Source organism: Canis lupus, chromosome 24, assembly GCF_048164855.1.
Source record: "Canis lupus baileyi chromosome 24, mCanLup2.hap1, whole genome shotgun sequence".
Taxonomy (NCBI): domain Eukaryota; kingdom Metazoa; phylum Chordata; class Mammalia; order Carnivora; family Canidae; genus Canis; species Canis lupus.
This window is the reverse complement of record NC_132861.1, coordinates 43412267-43433652: the sequence shown is the minus strand read 5'-3', so window position 1 is coordinate 43433652 and position 21386 is coordinate 43412267. Positions and strand designations below refer to the sequence as shown.

Here is a 21386-nt window from a genome sequence, read left to right as displayed (position 1 = left end):
TTCTCTCCAGTGCACACAGTGCACTGGGCATGCCATTGGGCATGCCATTTGCTGATCCTGAGCACAGGAGAGGGCTTCCAGGCAGAGGTGGGAGGCTTCTCTGACTTTTCACTGTATCCACATCCCCCGCATATCCCATGCCAGGCAAGTGGAACTTTCTCATTGTTACAATATTGGCTCATTTGGGGGCATTTTTACTGCCAAACGTTGGAACAGATTGCTTCCAAAAGGGGAGAAATGGAGAGGTTGGAGAGTAGTTTTTTTAGTTTAATGGCATTCAATGTTTTCCTCGCAGGTTATCAGCCTATGGAGAAATGCTCAAATGTTATTTCAGGAAACCCAAACTTAAAGACATTTTTAATAGTGGCAACACCTTCATATTTGAGGATCCCTGTTTCCAAACACACACACACAACTCCCAAAAAAAATCAACCCCGAAAAACCAATCCCAAGCCATTCAAAAGCACACTGTAAATGTTTTCTGATCCTCTTGGGAGCAGATCTGCTACTTCACTTATCTTCTCAGATATGCTGCTGGTCTCCTTAGTGCTGCCCATTCCTGCAGAAGTATGAGATTCTGATTATTTTTAGCATGAAAAGGACACGGAGTTAACCAGGAGGTGGCTTAAACTATAAACCAATGAATTAGACCTCTCACTCTTACCCATCGATATGGTCCATGAACGCACAAACATTGTGTATCTCCTGGTTCCTCTGAGTTAAACCATCTAGTTAGGTTTGACACAGTTCCCTATTATTCCTTCGTTAGACCCCCTTCTAATTAAAGTTTATGACTATATTGATAACTATTCTGAAAATTGTTGCACATGATAAATCAGACTCAGAGTTGGGTTATTATTCATCTATCTCCTCTCTAACCTAATTTAATCTGTTTTCCTACAGCACCTTTTATTTTTATTTATTTATTTATTTATTTATTTATTTATTTATTTATTTATTTATTTATTGAGAGAGTGAGAGCAAGAGAGTGTGAGCAGGAGAAGGGCAGAGGGGGAGAGAGAATCTTTAGCAGGCTCCATGCTCAGCACAGAGCCCAAAGTGGGGCTTGATCTCAGGACTCTTGAGATCATGATATGAGCTGAAATCGAGTCAGACGCCTAACCCAATGAGCTGCCCAGTTGCCCCCCATCAGCATCTTTTAAAACCAGAAATTCTTGTGAAATAGTTTCTGCTGCACAACATTAACTCTGTCATAGCAGAAAGAGAAAGAGATCATGCTGGCTCCAGAACATAAAGCTCTTGGCCAATCTAAAAGCTCAGAAAATACACTTACACGTTAGATCCTTATGTAATTCCGAAAAGATTGGTGTTTGGTTAGTTAAGAAAGAAATCCAAGTGCTTTTGAAGTACTTTTCAGTAAAAGATAGAAATATCACTGACACATTAAAACAAGACTGAAATAAAACCCCTCAAATACTAGTCATGTAATGAAGGATTTAGTTGTACCTGAAAACCTAGGAGAGCTACTGTAACTGAGCCTGAAACTTCCAGCTCTGAGCTTCCTGGCAGCCTAAGTAAGAAGAGAAACATAATGAATTACTTAGCTCTCATTATCTAATAGAAGAATCTCCATCAACTCATGTGGAACCCTAAGTGTTTTCCTAAGTTGAAGACCCTAGAACTTACCGTGTGGTTCTTTATATGGGACATTGTGGCACAGACCCTTGGGTGATAATACTGATAGTACTTTTTGACAGAGTGGGCTTTAGAAGTTGAAAAAAATAAACAATTCAGCAGGAATGCTAAGACTGTTTATGTGGTGGCTGAAGTGGACATCTGTAGGGTTTTTCTGCCCTGCTTCATTTCCCATCTTTGGTAACAGCATCCTGATCTCATTTTTGGGAATTATTCTGTCTCTCCTGTTGGGGTGGGGGGGGTGGGCTCCATTTACTTTTGGGAGAGGGACTGGTATCTAAGTTAATCAGACACCCTCTCCCAAAACTGGGATCTGGAGCACGATGGCAAAAAGGCTGAAAGCCACCAAAACTGGTTATTCCGACCACCAAGTTCCATAGTCCTGCTGCACAGACCCCAGGAGCTTCTTGATCCCCGTCCTTTTGGAGCTTGGTCCTCCTGTCCTCCTTTCAATCTGGTATCACTCTGATAATCAATTTTCTTTCTTCTGAAGTGAGCTGGAGTTGGTGTCTACTGCTTGCAACCACAAACTCTGATATACAGGAAGGATTTTCCTTCCTGTTTGGCCTTTCAAATTCTGTGTCACAAAATGTTCTTATGGAGCAGAGCTTGGCGTGTGGAGAAAATCGAGACAGCCATGCTGAAGGGGTCTCCGAGATGCCAACCAGAAGGTCTCATGGACACGCACCTATCCTTTCTTGTGGGTACCCTTTCCTTTTTTTTTTTTTTTAAAGATTTTATTTATTTATTCATGAGAGACACACACAGAAAGAGAGAGACATAGGCAGAGGCAGAGGCAGATGTGGGACTCAATCCCAGGACCCCGGGATCACGACCCAAGCCAAAGGCAGAGGCTCAACCACTGAGCCACCCAGGTGCCCCTATGGATAACCTTTCCTTGTCAAAAGTCTGCTTGCTCAACTGGGGGGTGAAGAAAGGATGCAGACATTTCTCTCCCTGGAATTCTTCACGCACATAGCCTTGTAAGTGCCATTGAACAGAAAGAATCCTCATCATCCCATAGTCCTGGCCCATTGCTGGAGAATGATTTTTGTCCTTGTTGTTTATAAGGGTGTAGCCCTGCTATTGGCATCTGCTATAAATCTTAAGGTTTTTATAACTTGGATGTCACTCTCACCTTTCTGCCAAATCTCTGTACTGAAAAAGCGGCCCATCATTTTAAGTAATGATGCTTTTACGACGTCCAAAACAAATAAAGTAGTGTGGGTACACACTATAAAATGAAGCCCTCTTGTCTCTGCATCTGGGGCAGAAATAGTGTCAGGGATGCAAACAGTCATTTGGGCCAAAATAGCCAAAGAGATGGAGTCTCAGGCTGAGTCTCGGTTCTCGAGAAACATTTGTTGTAGTTGTTGGTTAAAAATGTGAATGGCTCCGTAAGTTCACTCTAGGACAGTGTGGGCTCTTTTAGCCCAGAAAGTTAAATACGTCCGACTTTGGCAGCCCTGACCTTCGGGGTGGAGAATGTAGTTCACTAGTCTTCAAGACCTGCTTTGCCACTTTGATTTAATACAAGGCGGAAATCTTCAAAACAAAGCTCTCTGAATCCAGGAAAGTTCATCTGGCATCAGTTAGCTAGGGCATTAGCTGGGGCACCCCTCCTACCCCCCCTCCGCCACCCCTCTGCCCCCTCCCACACCCCACCCCCTTGTCTTTTCTCTAGGAGCTTGATGCTTTGTAGAAAATGAATGGCTTTGCAAAAGTGCAAATTTGGGAGAGCGTTGTACAACCAAAGAAAATTCAAATTAGCATTCCCCCTGTGGGAATCCTCTTGGGAAAATTGAAGTTATACTTAAATATTCACATTCAGAGGACAGCCAGTATGTGTTTTGGGATGTTGACACACTGAATGATACAGCTTGGTGGTTTTCGGGGAGTAAGGTGGTCCAGAGAAGGAAGAGCGCAGCGTCTAAAAAGCGCACTAATTGGTGTTTCCTTCCCTCTGTTGTGCTGGTGGTAAATAGCACAGGCTCAATGCTGATCTCTTTACTCCTTGGCCCAGAGAACTGACGTTTTTCTTCATAATGTAATTTAATGCCCTGGTTGGACAGAGGCTGGCCCGTGAGATATGTGTGTGCTCTGAACAGGAGGGGACGTGTGCTGGCAGGGTACCTTGGGGCAGGGCAAGCATTCAGCAAAAACTTGGAGGGAGTCTTCTGGAAGTAAAACCCAATTTGCAGGGATCTCTCTACTCAAAAGGTAGACTTGCTGGGTGATTTGGGATTTGGGGCCGGATCTGTGTTTGCTCCCTTTTGTGTGGATTCCCTTTTCTTTTCTCCTCTTGCTCTCCTCACAATGAATGGGAGTAAAGCTCTCTCCACTCCTGAATTTCTCTGAGCTGTCTTGCTGACTGCTGTAGCTTTCAGATATTTTTTTTTATAGCTCTCCCAGGGGGCGATGGCCACCTCTCCTTTCTCCTGTCTTCCTTTTCAGCAGCTAAAGGCTCTTGGTCGGCTGGATCACAGCTCAACTGGGTAAGTTTGACTGTTGCTTCAAAGCCATTGGTTTTTGGGGGGCTTTAAAAAAATTCTCACTTTTTGTTTTGGCTTATGGTTAAGAGCATGTGATCTCTGCCTTAGATGGCCATCAAAACTCGTTTATTGGGTTGTAGATGGAGAGGAAAAATGGATTCATTTCGATCCAAGGCCTGGAAGAATTGATAGACTGTTGATTGCTTGTAAAATGCACTTTAAAAAGTCCTTCTTGGAACTTAGCAGATGCCTGCTTTCATTATGTTAAGAAACCGATGCTATTTATCTTTCTTATTTCAATCATTGGCCCCTCTAAATAGGAAATTTAACTTTGATTCAAAGCTATTAATGCCTGCTGGTAAATAAGAAAATGCGTGATAGAGCAAATTATTTTTCATCTCTTGCATTTCTTATGGGCATCCCAGACTCAGGGGAATTTTTATGTAGCATAACAATTTCATAAGTGTTAACATGTTTTTTTAAACTTCACATTATAAATAGGAGCAGAAGCCTGCTTCAGAAATTTAAAACTAGATTAAAGTTGGCCAGAGCAGAAGGCAAAGTCATGGCTCTATTACAACTCACATCTTGGGGTTTTGGGTAGTCTACTGACAATGCGGTAGATTCAAATAAAATGCTCTTATTAGGGATTAATACATTTTGACCCGTGGATCTTGGAACTCGAGAGGGTCATGGAGTTGTTGTTGTTTTTTTTAAAGACGTCTGTGAACCCTGGGGCACCTGGGTGGCTCAGTTGGTTAAGTGTCTGCCTTTGGCTTGGGTCATGATCCCAGGGTTGTGGGATCGAGCCGCATGTCAGGCTCCCTGCTCAACGAGGAGTCTGCTTCTCCCTCTCCCTCGCCCTCGCCCTCTCCCTCTCCTTCTGTTTCTCTCCCAGGCTTGTGCTCTCTTTCTTTCTCAAATAAAATAAACAAAATAAATAAAATAAATGAATAAATAAAATCTTGAAAAAAAGACATCTGTGAACTCCATGTGCATTTTCTATAGACCAAAAACATATACTTTGCAAATGTATCAACTACTTTTCAAATCTCGTGTGCTTTATTGAAAGACATATTTATTTAAAATCATTACTGATTCATGGTGACTTTTGGACTTTATGCATATTTTCAAGTACTGAATATCAAAGTGCTCTATGTGGTCAGCAGCACTGTGGACTTAAGAGGGATGTTGGCATTGAAGAGACACTGGCTTTGGATTTGTCAGGATGCGTCACCTCTTAAGTCCACAATGCATCATCCCTCTTGTTTATTTATTTCAACAAATGCTAGGGATCTTTTATTGTTGGGTGAGGAGCCAAACTGACTGAGGAGATGGGTCTAAAGAAGTGGTTCTTGTGCTTGAGAAGGGTTTAGTCGGTTAAATATAACACAGATTGCTGTTGTCATGGAGGAAACTTCCATCCTAAGATTGTGGAGGGCAAAAGAGGAGAGAGCCTTTGTAATATGTCCCCTTTGAGTGGGAACACGAAAGCTTCCCTTCACGTCCTACCCTGGGGGATGCTAATGTCTCAGGAAATGAGGACTGTGTGTGGCTGTATATTGGCTGGGAGAGCAGATATTTTAATTGGGCAAGTTTTTGCCTCAAACTGAGTCAGAGTTCTGTTATTAAGGTCAAAGGGAAAGATGGCAACATCACATCATCTTGCCACAGGTACCAACTTGAAAATAATGGCAGACATGGGCACTCTGACACCCTGAAATTACGTGAGTTTATTTGCCATTGAACCCCATGGGGTTCCCCCGTGGTCTGGTGCTGTCATGTTAAAATTGACACACAGTCCTCGGTTATGAACCGTTAGTTGATGCTGGTCCCACATGGTCTCAGATGGTTTTCCGGTCCATCTTTCGATAAAAGCATGTTGAGCAAGGGCATGTGTTGAAAATTGCCAGGATCACTGAAAATGGGAGACTCTCTTTGTGATTAAAATAAAAGTTTCCTCTAAGTATGCAGAAATTTAGAATTTTTATGTTTGTTTGGACAGATGTTATTTGGCTAATTTCTTCTTGGGGGAAAATGTTATTTAGTTGATACTGCTTGTTCTTTCGTCTCCTATCTCTGCACTTTTTTTTTTTTTTTTTTTTTTTTTTTTACACATCGGATGTGAGAAGATTGTATGGAACGAGGCCAAATGAGTGAAGATGTTGGTGATTAGGCAGGTTTCCTTTCCTCCCTTCTGTAGCCAATGTTTGTAAAAGATCTGTCCTTCTCAGATGCTAAGGAGTTGCTTTGATGCTTGGGTTCAAACTCATGTGCCATCTTCATGTCTCTACATCTTTTAATGCATCTTGGACCATTTCCCACATTTTGTGTGTTTTTATGTTTGATGCTTTCGCTAATGTTTCCTTAGTTTGAAATATCCTTCATCACTTGTATGCTCTGCCGAGGAGATCATACTCCTCCTGCAGCAGAAGAAACTGCCGTTCTTCTGCCTTTCTGACTCTCCAAGTGCAGTGAATCCTCCCCTTCTTCTAAGTGTCCACAGTTTGTGGCACTCATCCTGTTTATTTAGCTCATTCTAGTTTTTGTTTTTATTAGAGTTGCTTGTAGACTTCCATGTCCTAGAAGCCTCTGAGCCCTAGGGGCTGGGAACTGGGTCTTTTTTCCTCCCTGTTTATCCATTGCACCTGGCATAATACTTGGGAGGTAAAGCTGGAGCATAATGCAAGCCCAGTAAATATATTTATTTCTGTAGTGCTTCAGTGAACTAATGATATTTTATAATTTATTTGCTCTACCTTAAGTTCTTTGGAAGGAAAGAAGGGAGGTAGTATGGCATACGTGTCATTATAAGTCAGTGAGATGCTAAGAGTGGGGTTTGACTTTTGCATTAAGGGGAGAAAGGAGGGAGGGACACATACACAGAGAGAGATGCTTATATTTATCTTTAGAGCCAACTTTTAATAGGGAAGCACGCAACTCTATGAGTCTATATTAAATTCTCTAGAATATATCCTGTATCTCCTTGACATTTAAGTCAAAATATCATATATTTATCTTGTAGCTAAGTTATTGCCTGTTTACTGTAGGGATATTACCTGTTATATTTAGTTTCAGTAATGTGAGAGATGTCAACACTCAAGCTATTCATAAAAATAATAATTAAAATATAAAATGCAGAATTTGTTTTGCTTAGGGTTACATCTGTTTCTTGGTAATGGTTGAGTTTTAGATGGGAGAAATGTTTTGGTTGATTTTCCTTATATAAGATGAAATACTCTCCAGTTGAGCATCTTCAGGAAACCTGGAAGCCAGCTTGGTTTCCATTGACCAAATATGGCACACACTGACCCTCACAATAAATAATAGCTGTTGTGTATTGTAGCCCATTGAATAAAATAATTATCTCTGAGGCTATACTGATAGAAACTGATGGAAACAAATAAATAGGTGAGGCAGGAAAGCTCTTCCTTATTATATGATGTCAACTAATAAAGAAGGTGAGAATGATGGAGCTAGAAGACCACCATTTTGCAACCATCGTAATGATTGGTCCTGGCAAGCATCATTAGTGAATACTAAAATAGGTGGATGGTTGTTTGATTTGGAACAGGGTTTTCACATAATCTCATACATAGTATGTCTCCACAAATTATCAATGGAAAAGAGAGAAAATTGTAACTTTTCAGTGAAGAAATCACGTGGGCATCACCTTAAACAAAGACTCAAAGTTAGCATCACCCGAATTGGGCAAACCGTTACTGGGTGTCTCCTGATACGGTGCACTGGGAGGTACCACTTGCATAGTATTCCTGTTTCGGGAGCATGTACTCTACAAAATAACTGGGACGTGCTCTTAGAAAATATAAATGCCAAGAAATACAAAGAAAGGCCAAGACACTGTTCCAGACAGGACAACTAAGTGCAGTACATGATCTTGAATTGGATTCTGGGCCAGGAAAATAATTGCTATAAAGGACTTCATTGACATGGTTGGTGACATACTTTTATGACAGTTATGCAAGAGAGTGTTCTTGTTCTTGAGAAATATATAACAGAACGTTTTAAGTGTGAAGTGGGGGGTGACATCTGTAGTCTGTATCTTCTCAAATGCATGTGAGGGAAGGAGGGAGGAAGAAGGGGAGTGAGCCGGAAAGAGAGGGGAGGAGGAGGGGAGAAAGAGAGACAGGAGTGGGGAGGAAGGGGAAAGGAGATGGGAAAGTGGGAGAAAGCGAATGAATGAGAGCGAGAATATACTGTAAAGGAAATGTGGTTGTTAAGTGTTGCTGGTTGGTAGATCTGGTAAAGGGTATAGCTATTCTTGCAATGTTTTGGGAAATCTAAAATTATTTCAGAATAAAATGCTAAACAAAAAACACATTACATAGACATGTTTGCAAATGCCATTTCTAATGGTTTGGGGCTGGTGGTAACTGAACTGTCTGAAGCATGAGGACAGGGGCTGTTCTGTTTCGTCCCTCACCATGCACCCAGTGCAAAGCCCAGGGCCTGGCAAGAGTAGGCAGTTCACAAATATTTGTTTGATGGACACATGGATTGCAGGGCCTTATGATCTCTTGAGCTGTAGAATATGGATCTTGGCGCAATTGCAAATGCCAGTTGTGAGTACCTATTTGATGATTTTTGAGGTTCCCTTGCAGCTAGTTACGGCCATATAACAGGTTAATGGTAGCCAGTGGGATGTCAGCAGCAGTCTTACAGGGAGGGTACCTGCTTCTCAGGCCCTTTCTTGCTCTTTTCTGGTGGGAATGTGAATGCAATGCTTGAAGGTTGAGGGGCCCTCGTAGACCATCTTGGGGGAGCTCTGTGCTCTGGATGGGGTACAGAGGATAGGCAGTTGGGACCTTGATGCCTGGGAGCTGCCACACTAGCCGTCAGCTGCTTACCCCAGAATTCATTTATATGAGAGAGTAATAAACATCTGTCTTCTTTAAACTACTGCTATTTTGCCATTTCTTTCATTTGCAGCTGAAGCCCAACCTACACGATACACCGTACTCTCTAAAAATCATCACTCTTGAATTTTTGTTCCTCTGTGCAGCTTTGTATTCAGTTTGTCACATATACACATCGACCGTGGCAATTCTCTGGCCTTCTCTTTTTCTTTTTCTTTCTGTTTTCCCAGGATAGGAGTTTTCTTATTTTGATTGGGATTTTCTTTCTGTCCTTGAGTTGGTGGGTTAGAATCTGGGGCTTGGGGGACGTCACATGCTGAGGGCACCCTCCTTTCTCCCCTGTCATAACAAACCTTCTCCGTTTTGCAAATTGCTAAATTGGCCTGAGAAGATTGTGAGAACTGGCTTTCCTTTAGGAGATTTCTTGTTCTGACAGACCCAGCTGGGGACCGGATGTGCAAAGGTAAGCACTTGCGATAATCAGAAAATAGGAAATTTTAACTGTTTCCAGTTGCCAAAAACATTTTGCTTCAGTGGAAGGGTTCGGAGCAGGTTTTAAAAGTGCTCCTCCTGCCTGGTGAGTTTTGTTTAGCACAGCTTTGTACTTCTTGGAATCCACTCATGTTTTTACTTGTCCGGCGGCCGGGTCTTCCTTTGGAACTATTTATTGCCACGAAGGTTTGTGGTGCATCCAGCCCCACAGATAATAAATGGGTGTGGGTGCCCACAGCACAACATAAATAGAGGCGCTGACTTACAGCTTGTTTATTGTTAGACTGGTATGTAAGCAGCAGAGCTTTAACTCCCCAATTATGTGTGTGTCTGTTTCTGGGCTGTGGAACTCAGGAACTTGAAAATGGAATTTGTATGATGTTCAGTTATTTCCTTTAAAGGACTTCTTTTTTAGGTGTTATGTGAATGAAGATTGTATTGGTTTACGTAGTGCCCATGCTCCTCCTATTTCATGACCTGGAGGCTCTGCAGTACAAGGGTCATTCCTTCCAGTGGGCTCTACTGACTACTGGTGCTCTGGCTAATGTCAGTCTGAGAGATGCTTGAAGATTATATTTGGAATTGCTATGGGTGAGGTCCACAGCTCTTTAAACTCCAAATAGCCTCGGGCAGGAATCAGTGATGGCTATCATATGCAAATTTGATCGCATTCCTACAGAACAGAGAACAAATAACTTATTTGTCTGGAGTCACCTGATGAAGTCCCTGTCAGTTGGGTCTGCCAAACCAAACAACAAAGGAAACCCAGCAACCAGACAAACTGGAACCAAAATGTAGATGGTTGCATGAAATATTCCCTGGGCCCCAGTGAGCCTGGTGTGATGGGGATGGGGTGAGACTGGGAATCAGTATGTTTTCATGTGAGTTTCATGTAGGTTTCAGCCCCCATTACGCAGTCTCACTGCGACCTTGGGCAAGTCACATTAACTTCTGAGCCTCAGTTTTCTCATTCAGCAGAATGAGTCTGGTACTAGAGTTCTACATAGATGAAAAGGTGTTTTGTAAACTGGGAAATAGACTCAAGTATTATTTAGCAGTGAGCTAATTAAAAGTGGTATTGCCTTCCCCCTATGAGCTGCAATGCTGATTTTCCTGGTAGGGAACCCTGCAGTTTCATGATCTAAGTAATCGTTAAGAATTTGTCAGAATATTTGTATGATCTGCAGAAATAGACTCTGGTTAGAATGAGTAACATTTCCATACTTTAAGGATTACTACTGTTAGTGAAAAGTTTTGAGAGTAATTAGGCAAAGCAAAATTGCCTTTCTCCCTTGTCCATGAGCGTCTGTGGACACCTGTGGCGTTTACTAGGAAGCTTGGGGTGTTGCAAGAAGCATCATTTTCATCTTGGCCCTGCTTGGGATAGAGGGGCATGTATCCAAAGGAGAAGCTTTATGAAGTCGTGTGTTCCAAGCTGAATTCAGAGGAAAAGCAGTGCTAGAGACTTAGTCATGCAGAAGAGTTTCAGACTGCAGGTGGGTTTTTGAGAGTGTTGTCAAGGAAGAGATGCAAATGCCATAATTAGTTTGGACAGCTCTTTTAAGTGTAAAGAAAAACATGTCTACTGGCAGAGATGGAATTTGTTACACGACAGATCTATATGTGGGATTTTGATCTTAGACAATTGAAAAACAAGTAACATTCTGTTTATAGTATCTGAAGCTTCTGGTAATGGAGTTTTGAGGTTCTCCAGGATGGTTTCCCTGCCTCCGTAAGCACCAAAGTGTCTAGTGCCATGGCAGATTCATACCTAACATTGCCAGAAACAAAACACAGATTGGGGAGGATTTTGTAGGAAGCCTCTGATGGGAATTTAGAGAACAAAATCTGGGAAATGAGGTTCTTAAGAGGAAGTTGAGAAGGAAGATGATGTAGTTTCACTTTGAAAAGAGTAGAGAATTGCTTTTGCTGAATAGAAAAAGTGTTAAGATTACAGGGATTGAAAAAAATATTTTGTATTTGTAATAAAGCATTATTTGGGCAACTAAATACAGATCAATGGGAGAGAAGATAATTGGTCATTTTAGGAGAAGTTACATAATTTTGATGAGTTAAAATGAGGAAAAATTAAGGATTTTGTAGGGTTGAATCTTTTTTTTTTTTTTTTTTTTTTTAAGAAGTGGTCTGTGAGTCAGGATTTCAGGAAAGAGGGTCACAAATATTTGTTGGTGAAAACAGTCATATTTGGTAGCTTTGAGGGGATGCCCTGCAGATAGACTTGATTCCGGTGCTAGTTTTCACAGCTGGTTGCAATTGTTTGGATGACAATAAGAATCAGGGATCCTGGGTTCTGTATTTGAAAAAAAAATGATGCTTAAAAGTTTGGGGAAAAAAGTTTGGAAATTTGGATTGTGGTGAATGTTTGACAAGAATCCCTGATTTCGCTGCCTTAAACTGGGATCCCACGTCTCACTAATCTGGTGGTTAAATAAGGTTGCACTAATTTTCTGTTGAAAACTAGAAGGTAACATATTTTGTTTACACAATGCTAGTTTTTGCTTTATTCTTATGTTTATATTAGAAATGAGTAATTTAGTCTCAGAGAAAATACACGTGGGGCTTTCTGCCAAGACCCAATGCCAAATGTGAGTTTTGTGATTAAAGTATCCAATATTAATCTTTGCTCGACAAAACCAAATGAAGTTCTTAAAAATTTTATATGATCTGAAAAGAAAGCATTATAACTAAAATGTAAGATCTAGGAAGAGTTGAGAGTTGCTAAATTGGGCTATGACCAGTACAGATGTGACCTTCATCTTGTAAAACGAAAAGATTTTCAGTTCTCTTGGTATTAGAGGAATGCAGATAAAGGTGACTGTAATTATGATTCATACTGAGTCTCCTTGTTTGATTGTTGTCCTTGGGGCTGAGATTTGCACTGAGGCCAATATTTTGCTCCATTCTTGTTTTTTGTTTCTGGGCTTTAATATGCAAATACTGCATATCTGTAGAATGTTAGCCACAGAAATGTAAAGATGATATTCATTTATAAATTCAGTAAATGTTTATTGAATACCTCCTGTGAGCCAGATACTATGCTGGGCATTGTCTTTGTCTTCTGGGAGCTCACAGTCTTGAGATCACAATAGACATATGAACATGTAATTATGGTACTGTAATCCAACAGAGAGGGGCAATTGTGAACCCTGTCCTAGATGGAAACCCTTCACGGAGGAGGAGATGTAAGCTATTTGAGGATAAATAGGCATTGGTTAGGTAGAGAGGTTAAGTAAGAGCATGGGCAGAGCTGGGAACTTGGGCTTGTCCAGACAAGACTGAGCACACCACGTGAGGCTGGAAAGTAAGGGGGGGACTGGGGTGAAGGAATGTAGAAGCCAATCTGTAGCGAGGCATGATTGGGAAGGAAGGGTCTCATATGGGCACTTTCTGAGCATGGACTCCATCTTTTAGGCAGTGGGAACCCCCTGGCAGTTTATGGGAGGCAAAGGTGAAAATGTATTGGTTTTAGGAATATTATTCTGGTGGTGACATGGAAGATGAATTAAAAGCAGGGAAATGAGGAGGCTGTTAGAAATGGTGCAGGAAAAAGGGGATGAAGGTATCATGCAAAATAGTGACTGCTGGGGGTCAGGGGGTAGCAGAGGTATGAGTGACAGGTATGCAGCAGAATGGATTGACAGTAAGGTAGGGAGGAGAGAGAATGCGAAGGATGATATTGAGGTTTCCGGTCCAGGCAGCTGAATGGAACATCATGCTACATATGGAGGCTGCTGGGATCTGTAACTGAAGGGGCATATTTCAGGTGGCAGTGGGATATGGTGGGGGCAGAATCACGAATTGTCCTTTCAGACCTGTAACTATTTTAGCTTGTGGGCATGCAGTTCTAGTTGTTATGTGGAGTACGTGAGTCACAGCAAGTGGTGTGAGTTTTGATTTTAGCTGGCCTCTAATTAGGCAGAACAGGAAAACTATATTTTAGTTGTTGGATTAAGTTTTTTTTCTACCTCCTGATCTAAAGGCAAAGATCTCTGCCTTTAAAAATAACTATTTACTGAACAATAACTCCGTATCTGCTCTTGTGCTTGAGAGGTACTTGTTGTTGCAGATATTTTACGGGGAAGGAAACAGATGCTTATAGAGGACAAGTTTGCCAAAAGTGGTAAAGATGGAATCAAATCAGGTCTGCATTATATAGAAGCATATTCTTGTATTTGATTCTTGAAAAATGATAACTCTTATGGAAAAATTATTGAAAAAAGATTACATTTTAACTGCAGCAGATACATCATAAGGTATTTTGGTTCTTATTTGGACATTTAGGCCAGTTATTAAAACTTTTCTGCCCATCTGCAAATTTTGTATTACTTAAAAGCTCACCGATGCCTCAGAATAAATATAGTTTGAGTATTTTTTGGAATTATATTGGAAGAACATCTTGAAAACCTGTGCTCACGTCGGCAATGATTTTCCTTCTATTTTATTTGTGCAAAACTCAGATTTTCTGTGCTTAGGTAAATAGCATTTCATAGTCTTTATTTCTGGGTAAAATAATTTTTTTCCTTCAACTGAGGGCAAATCTGAACTAGACTCCCTCCTACCAAAGAATAAAAACCAAACTTCCACATGTTCAAGGTGATTAGTTCATAGCTCACCAGCTTTTTAAAGCAAGAAATCAACATTCCTGTTAACCATAGAATGACAGAAGAATCCAGATTCCTAAACTGTATCATCTAACATGTTCAGTGTAAAAGAAAAAATCTGGCAGGAAAATGTAATACATAGCCAAGAGAAGAAGGAGTCAATAAAAATAGACCCCAAGAAGACATAGATGTTGGAATAGTAGGAAAAGACTTTAAAGAAGCTACTATAAATATGTTTAAAGAATGAAAATTTTTGTTATAAGGAGTGAACAGTAGAGAATCTCCATAAGGAAATGGAGACCATACAAAAGAACCAAGTGGAAACTCTAGAATGGAACAATAAAATATCTACAATAGAAAATTTTGCTCTATGGACTTAATCATGGATTGAAGAAGGAAGAGGAAAAGGTCAGTGAACTTGAAAACAGATCAGTAGGTATCAATCCATTTGAAGAACATGGAAGAAAAAAGGAAAAGACTGAAAAAGCTTAACAGAACCTCAGCAACTTGTGATACACATCAAGCAGTACAGGATACGCGTGTAATTGCAGTCCCAAGAAGAGAAGAAAGAGACTGGGGCAGAAAAAAATTCAACAAATCATGTTTAAAAATTTCCCAAATTTAGTGAAAAATATTAACAAATTTTTTTTTTTTTTTGGAGAGGGAGAGTGGGGGTGGGGGTGGGGGGACAGAGGGTCAGAGGGAGAGGGAGAGACAGACTCTTAAGCAGGCTCCATGTCCAGTGCAGAGCCCAACACTGGGCTGGATCCCATGACCCTGAGCTCATGACCTGAGTTGAAATCAAGAGTCAAATGCTTAATTGACTGAACCACCCAGGTCCCCTTGAAAAATATCAATTTACAGTTCCAAGAAACTTAGCAAATCCTAGGTAGGAGAAACCCAGAGTAAAGTACACTTAGGCAAATCATAGTCAAAGTACTGATAATTAAAATCATGAGAATTATCGTGAAAATGACTAGAGAAAAGCAATTCGTTACATAAAGGGAACTGTGCTCTGAATGATCACTGACTTTTCATCAGAAATAATGGAGAGAAAGACACTATGGCAATGATTTCTTTCAAGTAGTGAAAGAAAAGAATACTCTGTCAACCCAAAACTTTATATCTGGGGGAGATATACCATGAATATGAAAACAGGATTTTCTGCTTACGAGTAATTTGCTTACCTCTGAGCTGAACCAAGTGAAACAGATCTGTACTTTACAGATTTTAATTGATTTTACTTTAGTAAATCGAGAAGTTCTCTGAGAAAGATACCACATTCATCAATTTCCAAGCTTTCTTCTTTAATACCATAAATCATTTCTTCACAGGATGTCTTAGGGGATTAGCTTTATTTGTAAGATGCTTCTGGAAATATGAAACTTCAGGAATGGAAAATGACATTACTTATTGTTCATTTTTATGTTCAGGATATCTTTGGGATATAGTGATTTGGGGAAATTATTGGCAGTGTATCTATATCTGTAACAATGAAAATGTGAAGTCTTACCTACCTTGAATTTTCTTCCTTCTAATAACACATTTTTAGGTTGAATGGCTTTGGGTGGTTGCCAGGTGAAATACTGTCCAGCAGGGCTAAATTGTCCAACGTTGCCTCTTTAGACCCTTTTAAGTCTAGATGAAAATAGGGCTCCCACCTAGAGTTCTCAGTGCATATTTTAGGAGCATAATAGTACCAGGAATATAGGTTGAGTTGGATTGCAGTGAAATTACTACCCTTTGTATCTCTGTCTTATGAGTACTTACCTGTGCTCTTATGTGCAGTTTAATCATGAAATTTTGTAAATTAATGCTACAGTAAATGCAATTTGTATAAAGGTAGTCAGAACTACATTATAAATGATGTGAGCCATCTAGCTCAAATGAAGTTTCAACTTCTTAAAATAATTCATTGAAGGATCAAGTGGCTTAGGTTTCATTGCTACTGAGCAACATGACCTTCTCTTTGAATATATTTGCAAAGGGAGCTTAAGTGATCATGATTCACAAGGTTTGTTTTGAATTTGTTGCTTGTCCTCCTCTCTTATTTCTCAGTCTGGTTCTAGGAGTCTAACATATTTCCTTTCCATGGCTGACTTTGAACCCTCCCCATGGACCACACTAAGGCTCTCCTACTGCGTTAGCACTGGTTGACAGATGACTGATTGTGCTTGTCTTCTTGCTTGTGGCAGTTAAGGAGATGATGCAGATTCGTCTCCCTTTCTCTGTCTTGTTTCCTCCAGAAATTTGTCGGTCTCAGTCTCTTTTCCCTCTAAGTCAAAGATGCCTAACTATAGAAGAAACTTCTAGAGCAGAAATTCTCTAACTGGTGATCCCCAGACCTTCAGCACCAATCACTTGGAAACTTGGTAGAAATGCAAAGTATTGGGTCCTCCCATGGATGTCCTGAATCTGACACCCCAGAAGCAGGGCCCAGCAATCCATGTTTTCACAAGCTCTCCCAGCGATACTGAGTCTTGCTGAAATTTGGGAACCACTGATCTACATTAAGGAAACATTTTTGAATAGTTTTTCTGTCCTGCTGGTTATTCAACAACAAAAGTAAAAAGCAGAACCCAAGAGTTCTTGGTGCCGGTAGTGTGGGCTGTTGGATGAGTTCCTTTCAAGCCAGATGAAATACTTTCAATAATACCAATAACAATAATTAGTAATAATAAAGAAATAATAGAAACTAATATTTATAGTGCATTTTCCATGGGCCAAACCCTTTGCCTGCCTTATCTCCACTAATAATTACCATATTCCTGAGGTCAGTACTGATGTGATTGCTGTTTTACAGCGAAGAAACAGGTTTAAGGAAGAAGTTGGCCAAGGCTGAGGTATTCAGTAGGACAGCCAGGATTATGATGCTGGTCAGACTAGCACAACAATGTCATGACCCACTTGGTAATGCTATCTGAGACTTTGGGCAGTGCCTCTCTCTTCCTGTCCCAGCCTGTATCTCCTGGGGAGGCTGGAGACCTATTTGTAAATGCAAGAAGTGGAGCCAAAGTTCATGTCATTACAGATAAGCTCATGTCTTACTTACTTAGTTGTGATTTGCCCCGCTCTCCCAAATTAATATCCAGAGCTACTTTGATCAAGTCCAGTGGTTGTGGCACACACATTCTTTATAGCCTGTTTTCTTTCAAAAGTTGATCTCATTCTGGAAGTAACCAATTCACTGACCTTTTATCTTTGGGTTCTGCTTTGTGGTTTTTGAAGCTTTCCAAGATCAACTGAGCAATGATGTGGTTTGGCATTTTAAACAGTTAATACAGTATCAAGCTGGATGATTTTGAAAGCAATTAATGCTTGAATGAAGTCCTTATCCTACTGAGTCATGTTCTCCCTTAAAAAAAAAAAAAAAAAACTTTATTGGATGATTAGAGGCAGCCTTTCAAATTCCATTCCTGGTAATTGAGGGATTTATTTTACCTCCAAGATAGTTTTGTTTTCTTGACCAACAAGGAAATAGAATGTTTTAAAGAAGTAAAACCATATTAAATGGAGAGAAAAGGGCTCTCCAAATTGAAATTTAATATCATCGTTTTTTAACATGAAAGCAAGAACTTAAATGAACCTTCAAAGTTACTAATTAATTTGACGCTAGCTCCACCCCTCCACCGTGTAGCTTCTATTTAGTAGAGGAGTCTAAAAGAAGGGCATTAATTAAAATTGGAATGATTAATTTTATTATGTGTAAGTCAGAATAAATTAATTCCAATGTCAGTATAAATTAACTCCAATGTTAATAATTTCATAGACCTCCTTTCCATGGTTTGCTTCAGTAATTGAGAGTTTATCAGACATTCCTAAGGATTCAGAAAAGCCTTTGTGGGGGGAGCGGTAAGGGTGGGGTGAAGGACATACAAGTGTATAGATACTTAAGAAATGTCACTTATACTTCAAATTCTTATTTATGTTAGGGTAGCCTTCAGTTTTTAAGCAAAATACTTAGGATGATAAAAGTTTCTCCTTTCTCTCCCACTGCATTTAGGTACATTTTCTCTTTTACTCTTAAACCACACACAGGTGGAAACAGCTGTGCCCTTGCCTGGGATTCAAAGACTGTTCTTTTTTTTTTTTTTCTCTATTGCACAAAGTGGGTCCTTGCAAATTATTTCTACATATCCAATCAAAATTGTGTACTATTTAGAGAATAATGTTTGTTGGGGCAGTTTGGTATGGCAGTATTTTTAGAGGAAACTCTTAAATGAATAAAAATGGTAAGAGGAGCTATGCCTATAACATGTATTTACTGTTATTTTCTTTTCACCCAAGTCATTCAGAACTGTAGGGCTCCTTTTATGGGTTGACTACTCATCCTGCAAAACTGACAAATGTTGGTGACTGAATATTTTCTCTTAAATCCTTTAATGTACTCACAGAATGAGTAAACATTTGGAATTGGTTTCGATTATTGTTCTCTGGATGTAAAGAAGATTCCTTAGTTCCCACCTCCCACCAAGTTCTTCTGTTCATATTAACATTTTAGTATTGGGTGAGATTTTACAGTATTTCAAAAACCCGTACATTGTGATCTGTATCAGGGGTCAGCAATTTGTGTGTGTGTTTGCAAAGGGCAGGGCAGTATTTTAGGTGTTGTAGGATGTAGAGTTACTCTGCTGTAACTTTTTCCCAAGGTAGTGTGAAAACAAGCTATAGACCGTACATAAACAAATGGACGTGGTTGGGTTTCAATAAAACTTTATATATATAATAACAAATGGTGGATTAATTTGCTCAGAGCTGCCTATTTCTCTGTCCTCCCTAATTGTTCTTCATACATTTCAGCCTATTGGCCCATTCCTTCTACTGGAAGAGGAACATGTGCTTTCCTTCTTCCCCATCTTTGCTCAAGATGCTCCTTTACCCCAAATGCTGACTTATCTATTCATGGAGAATGCTGCTCCCAGGATGTGAACGTGACCTGACTGTAAGCCTCCACTTCTCACTGATAATCAAGGTTTATACTTTTGATCTGATGAGCTGCACTGGGCTTCTCCTTCCTTCTTTACTTTTCCAGGAAGATCCCTCCTGAAGTTCCACTGCTGACAGTAAAAGGTGACCTTCTCAGGTACAGGAGGCTGTTCCTCGAAGGGGAGAAGCAGCAGTGGGGCTCTTGGACACAGAGCTTGGGAGAGAACCATCTCCCTGAAGCTCCAGCTGACCACTCTATTTGCAAATGGCATCTCCCTGTCCCTCTGAATCCCCTAGATGTTTCTGGACCTACCTTCATGAGATGCCTCCTGCTTCTCCCTCTTCATCCTTTTGTTACTTGCTTTTCTCTGGGGTAAGTTTATGTTAGGGAGACCCCTGTGCTTAAAACATGGCCTCATTCTTACAAGTTTATACCTGAATTGACCCCTTCAGTGGCTGAACTCTAGGTACATGTTTTTTTTTTTTTTTTTTATTTTTGTTTTTTTTTTTTTTAATTTTTAAAGCTGACACACATTGTTAATTTGTTCATAGAGTAAATTGTTTATAGCCTTGTTCAGGTCACCTGTGGGATGATAGGCTATCATCAGCTCTCAAGGAGTCTTGTTCCAAGGTCTTTTTCTCCAAAATATAAGCTTTGGTTTTCCACTCCATTGAAGAACAAACTTTGTGACAGACTCCTTCTTATGTGCAACCAAGCACGAGACACTTGTTCTCTTGCCCTCCGGATGCCTGGAAGCCCTCACATTGACTCTCTTTTCATGGAGACCCTTCTGGCTTGGGCTTCCTCACCTCAAACTGCAGTGGCTCTTAGCCCCTTTCCCTGAATGATTTTAATCTCTCCTTCCTTTGGCCCATCCATTTGAAGTCCCTCATAGGATCATAATGTCACTATCATGACCTCGTCCACTTAGGTACAGTGACAACACCGGTCAGTGATTGCAACAGTGGAGGAAAACCACAATGCCAGTGTTCCAGTGTCTATTTCATGGAATGAATACTCACAATAAAAAAAGGGAAGTGTTTAAGAGTCAGGAAAAATCAGCAAAAATCAATGTTAAATTTCAAATGGGAAAAATATAAACACATTAGAAAATACCCATCTGGCTCCTGTTGGCTCTTGCATCCTTCTCTCCTGCCATGTCTCCCTGGAAGCTGTGGACTTCTGATGGACCAGTCCGAGGACCTCAGGACTTCCTGCAGTTTTGCTGTCCTGAGTGTAACTTTCAGAACCACAACCTTTGGGCAGCTCCTCTGCCCTGCCTGCTGCTTCCAGTAGGGTAGTGGCAGTTGTGATTGATCTCTCCTCCTAAATTCAGTCTTACTTTTGCTTTTCTTCAGCGGAGAGACTCACTGCTTCTGGGGGCTCCTCTTGCTACTGGCATCAGCCTCTTGATGATGAAGGGTTGGGAGTGGAGACTGCACCGGTCAGAGCTGAAGATGCTTAGGGGGAGGGAAGTTAAAAGCCTGGGGTCTCAGGAGGAGGAGGAAGGAAGCTGTTGGTCAGAGCATGAAATAACAGTATCATAACTGGCATTTCAGTCCTTAAAATAAAGCATGGGTGACCAGGATGCAGAAAACTGAGCTTGTGATCTCTTACATAAAAATAAGTTAATATTTATTAAGGCTTGTTAGGTGTCAGACACTGTGCCAGGTACTTGAAATAACCAATCTGTTGTAATGATAATGGCTTTTCAAAATAGGTCCTTGTTTGACAATAACATGGCCATCAGAAATTTCTAGGCTTGTTTGCTTGCTTGGTCCTGCTAGTTTGCTCTTCAGTAAGAGGTGAGTGCATACGTGTAGAAGGCTGAATGCCGCCCTCCTCCCCAAATGGCCACAGCCTAATACCCAAAACTTGAATGTGTTATATGTTAGTTTCCTTCTGCTGTAATAAAGTAGCTCACATTTAGTGACTTGAAACAACACAGAGTTATATCTTACTGTTCTGGAGATCAGAAGTCTCAAGTGGGTCTCTCTGGACTTAAATTAAGATGTTCATAGGGTTGACCTTGACCTCCTTCCCAAGCTCAAGGGGAGAATGTTTCCTTGTGTTTTCCAATTCTAGAGATTTCCTGAAATCCAGGGTTCATGGCTCCTTTCTACCTTCAAAGCTGGTCAGGTCTTTCTTCTTTCTCCCACTGCATCACTGACGCTGACTCTTCCTCTTTCCTTCACTGAATACCCTTGCAATGACGTTGAGCCCATCTGGATAATCCAGGACAATTTATCTATCTTAAAGTCAGCCGATAAGCAGTATTAACTCCCCCCTGCATTGTAACGTAACATAAGACTTAGCCCTC

The 21386-nt window shown here is 40.6% G+C and overlaps 1 protein-coding gene across 5 annotated transcripts in view; it reads left to right on the top strand.

Annotated features, from left to right (window-relative positions):
- PID1 (phosphotyrosine interaction domain containing 1) overlaps nt 1-21386 on the top strand; it is a 225682-nt gene that overhangs the window by 14332 nt on the left and 189964 nt on the right. Inside the window, exon 2 of one of the 5 annotated variants that reach the window (XM_072796550.1) lies at nt 18940-19081. The exons of 2 other annotated variants lie outside the window; for them this stretch is intronic. In XM_072796550.1, coding sequence (XP_072652651.1) covers nt 19049-19081 — 33 coding nt within the window. In that variant the 5' untranslated portion in view covers nt 18940-19048. Of the gene's footprint in view, nt 1-4026; nt 4152-9370; nt 9489-18939; nt 19082-21386 lie in introns of those variants that run through there. 2 more of the 5 variants (XM_072796554.1, XM_072796553.1) reach the window with 2 other exon arrangements.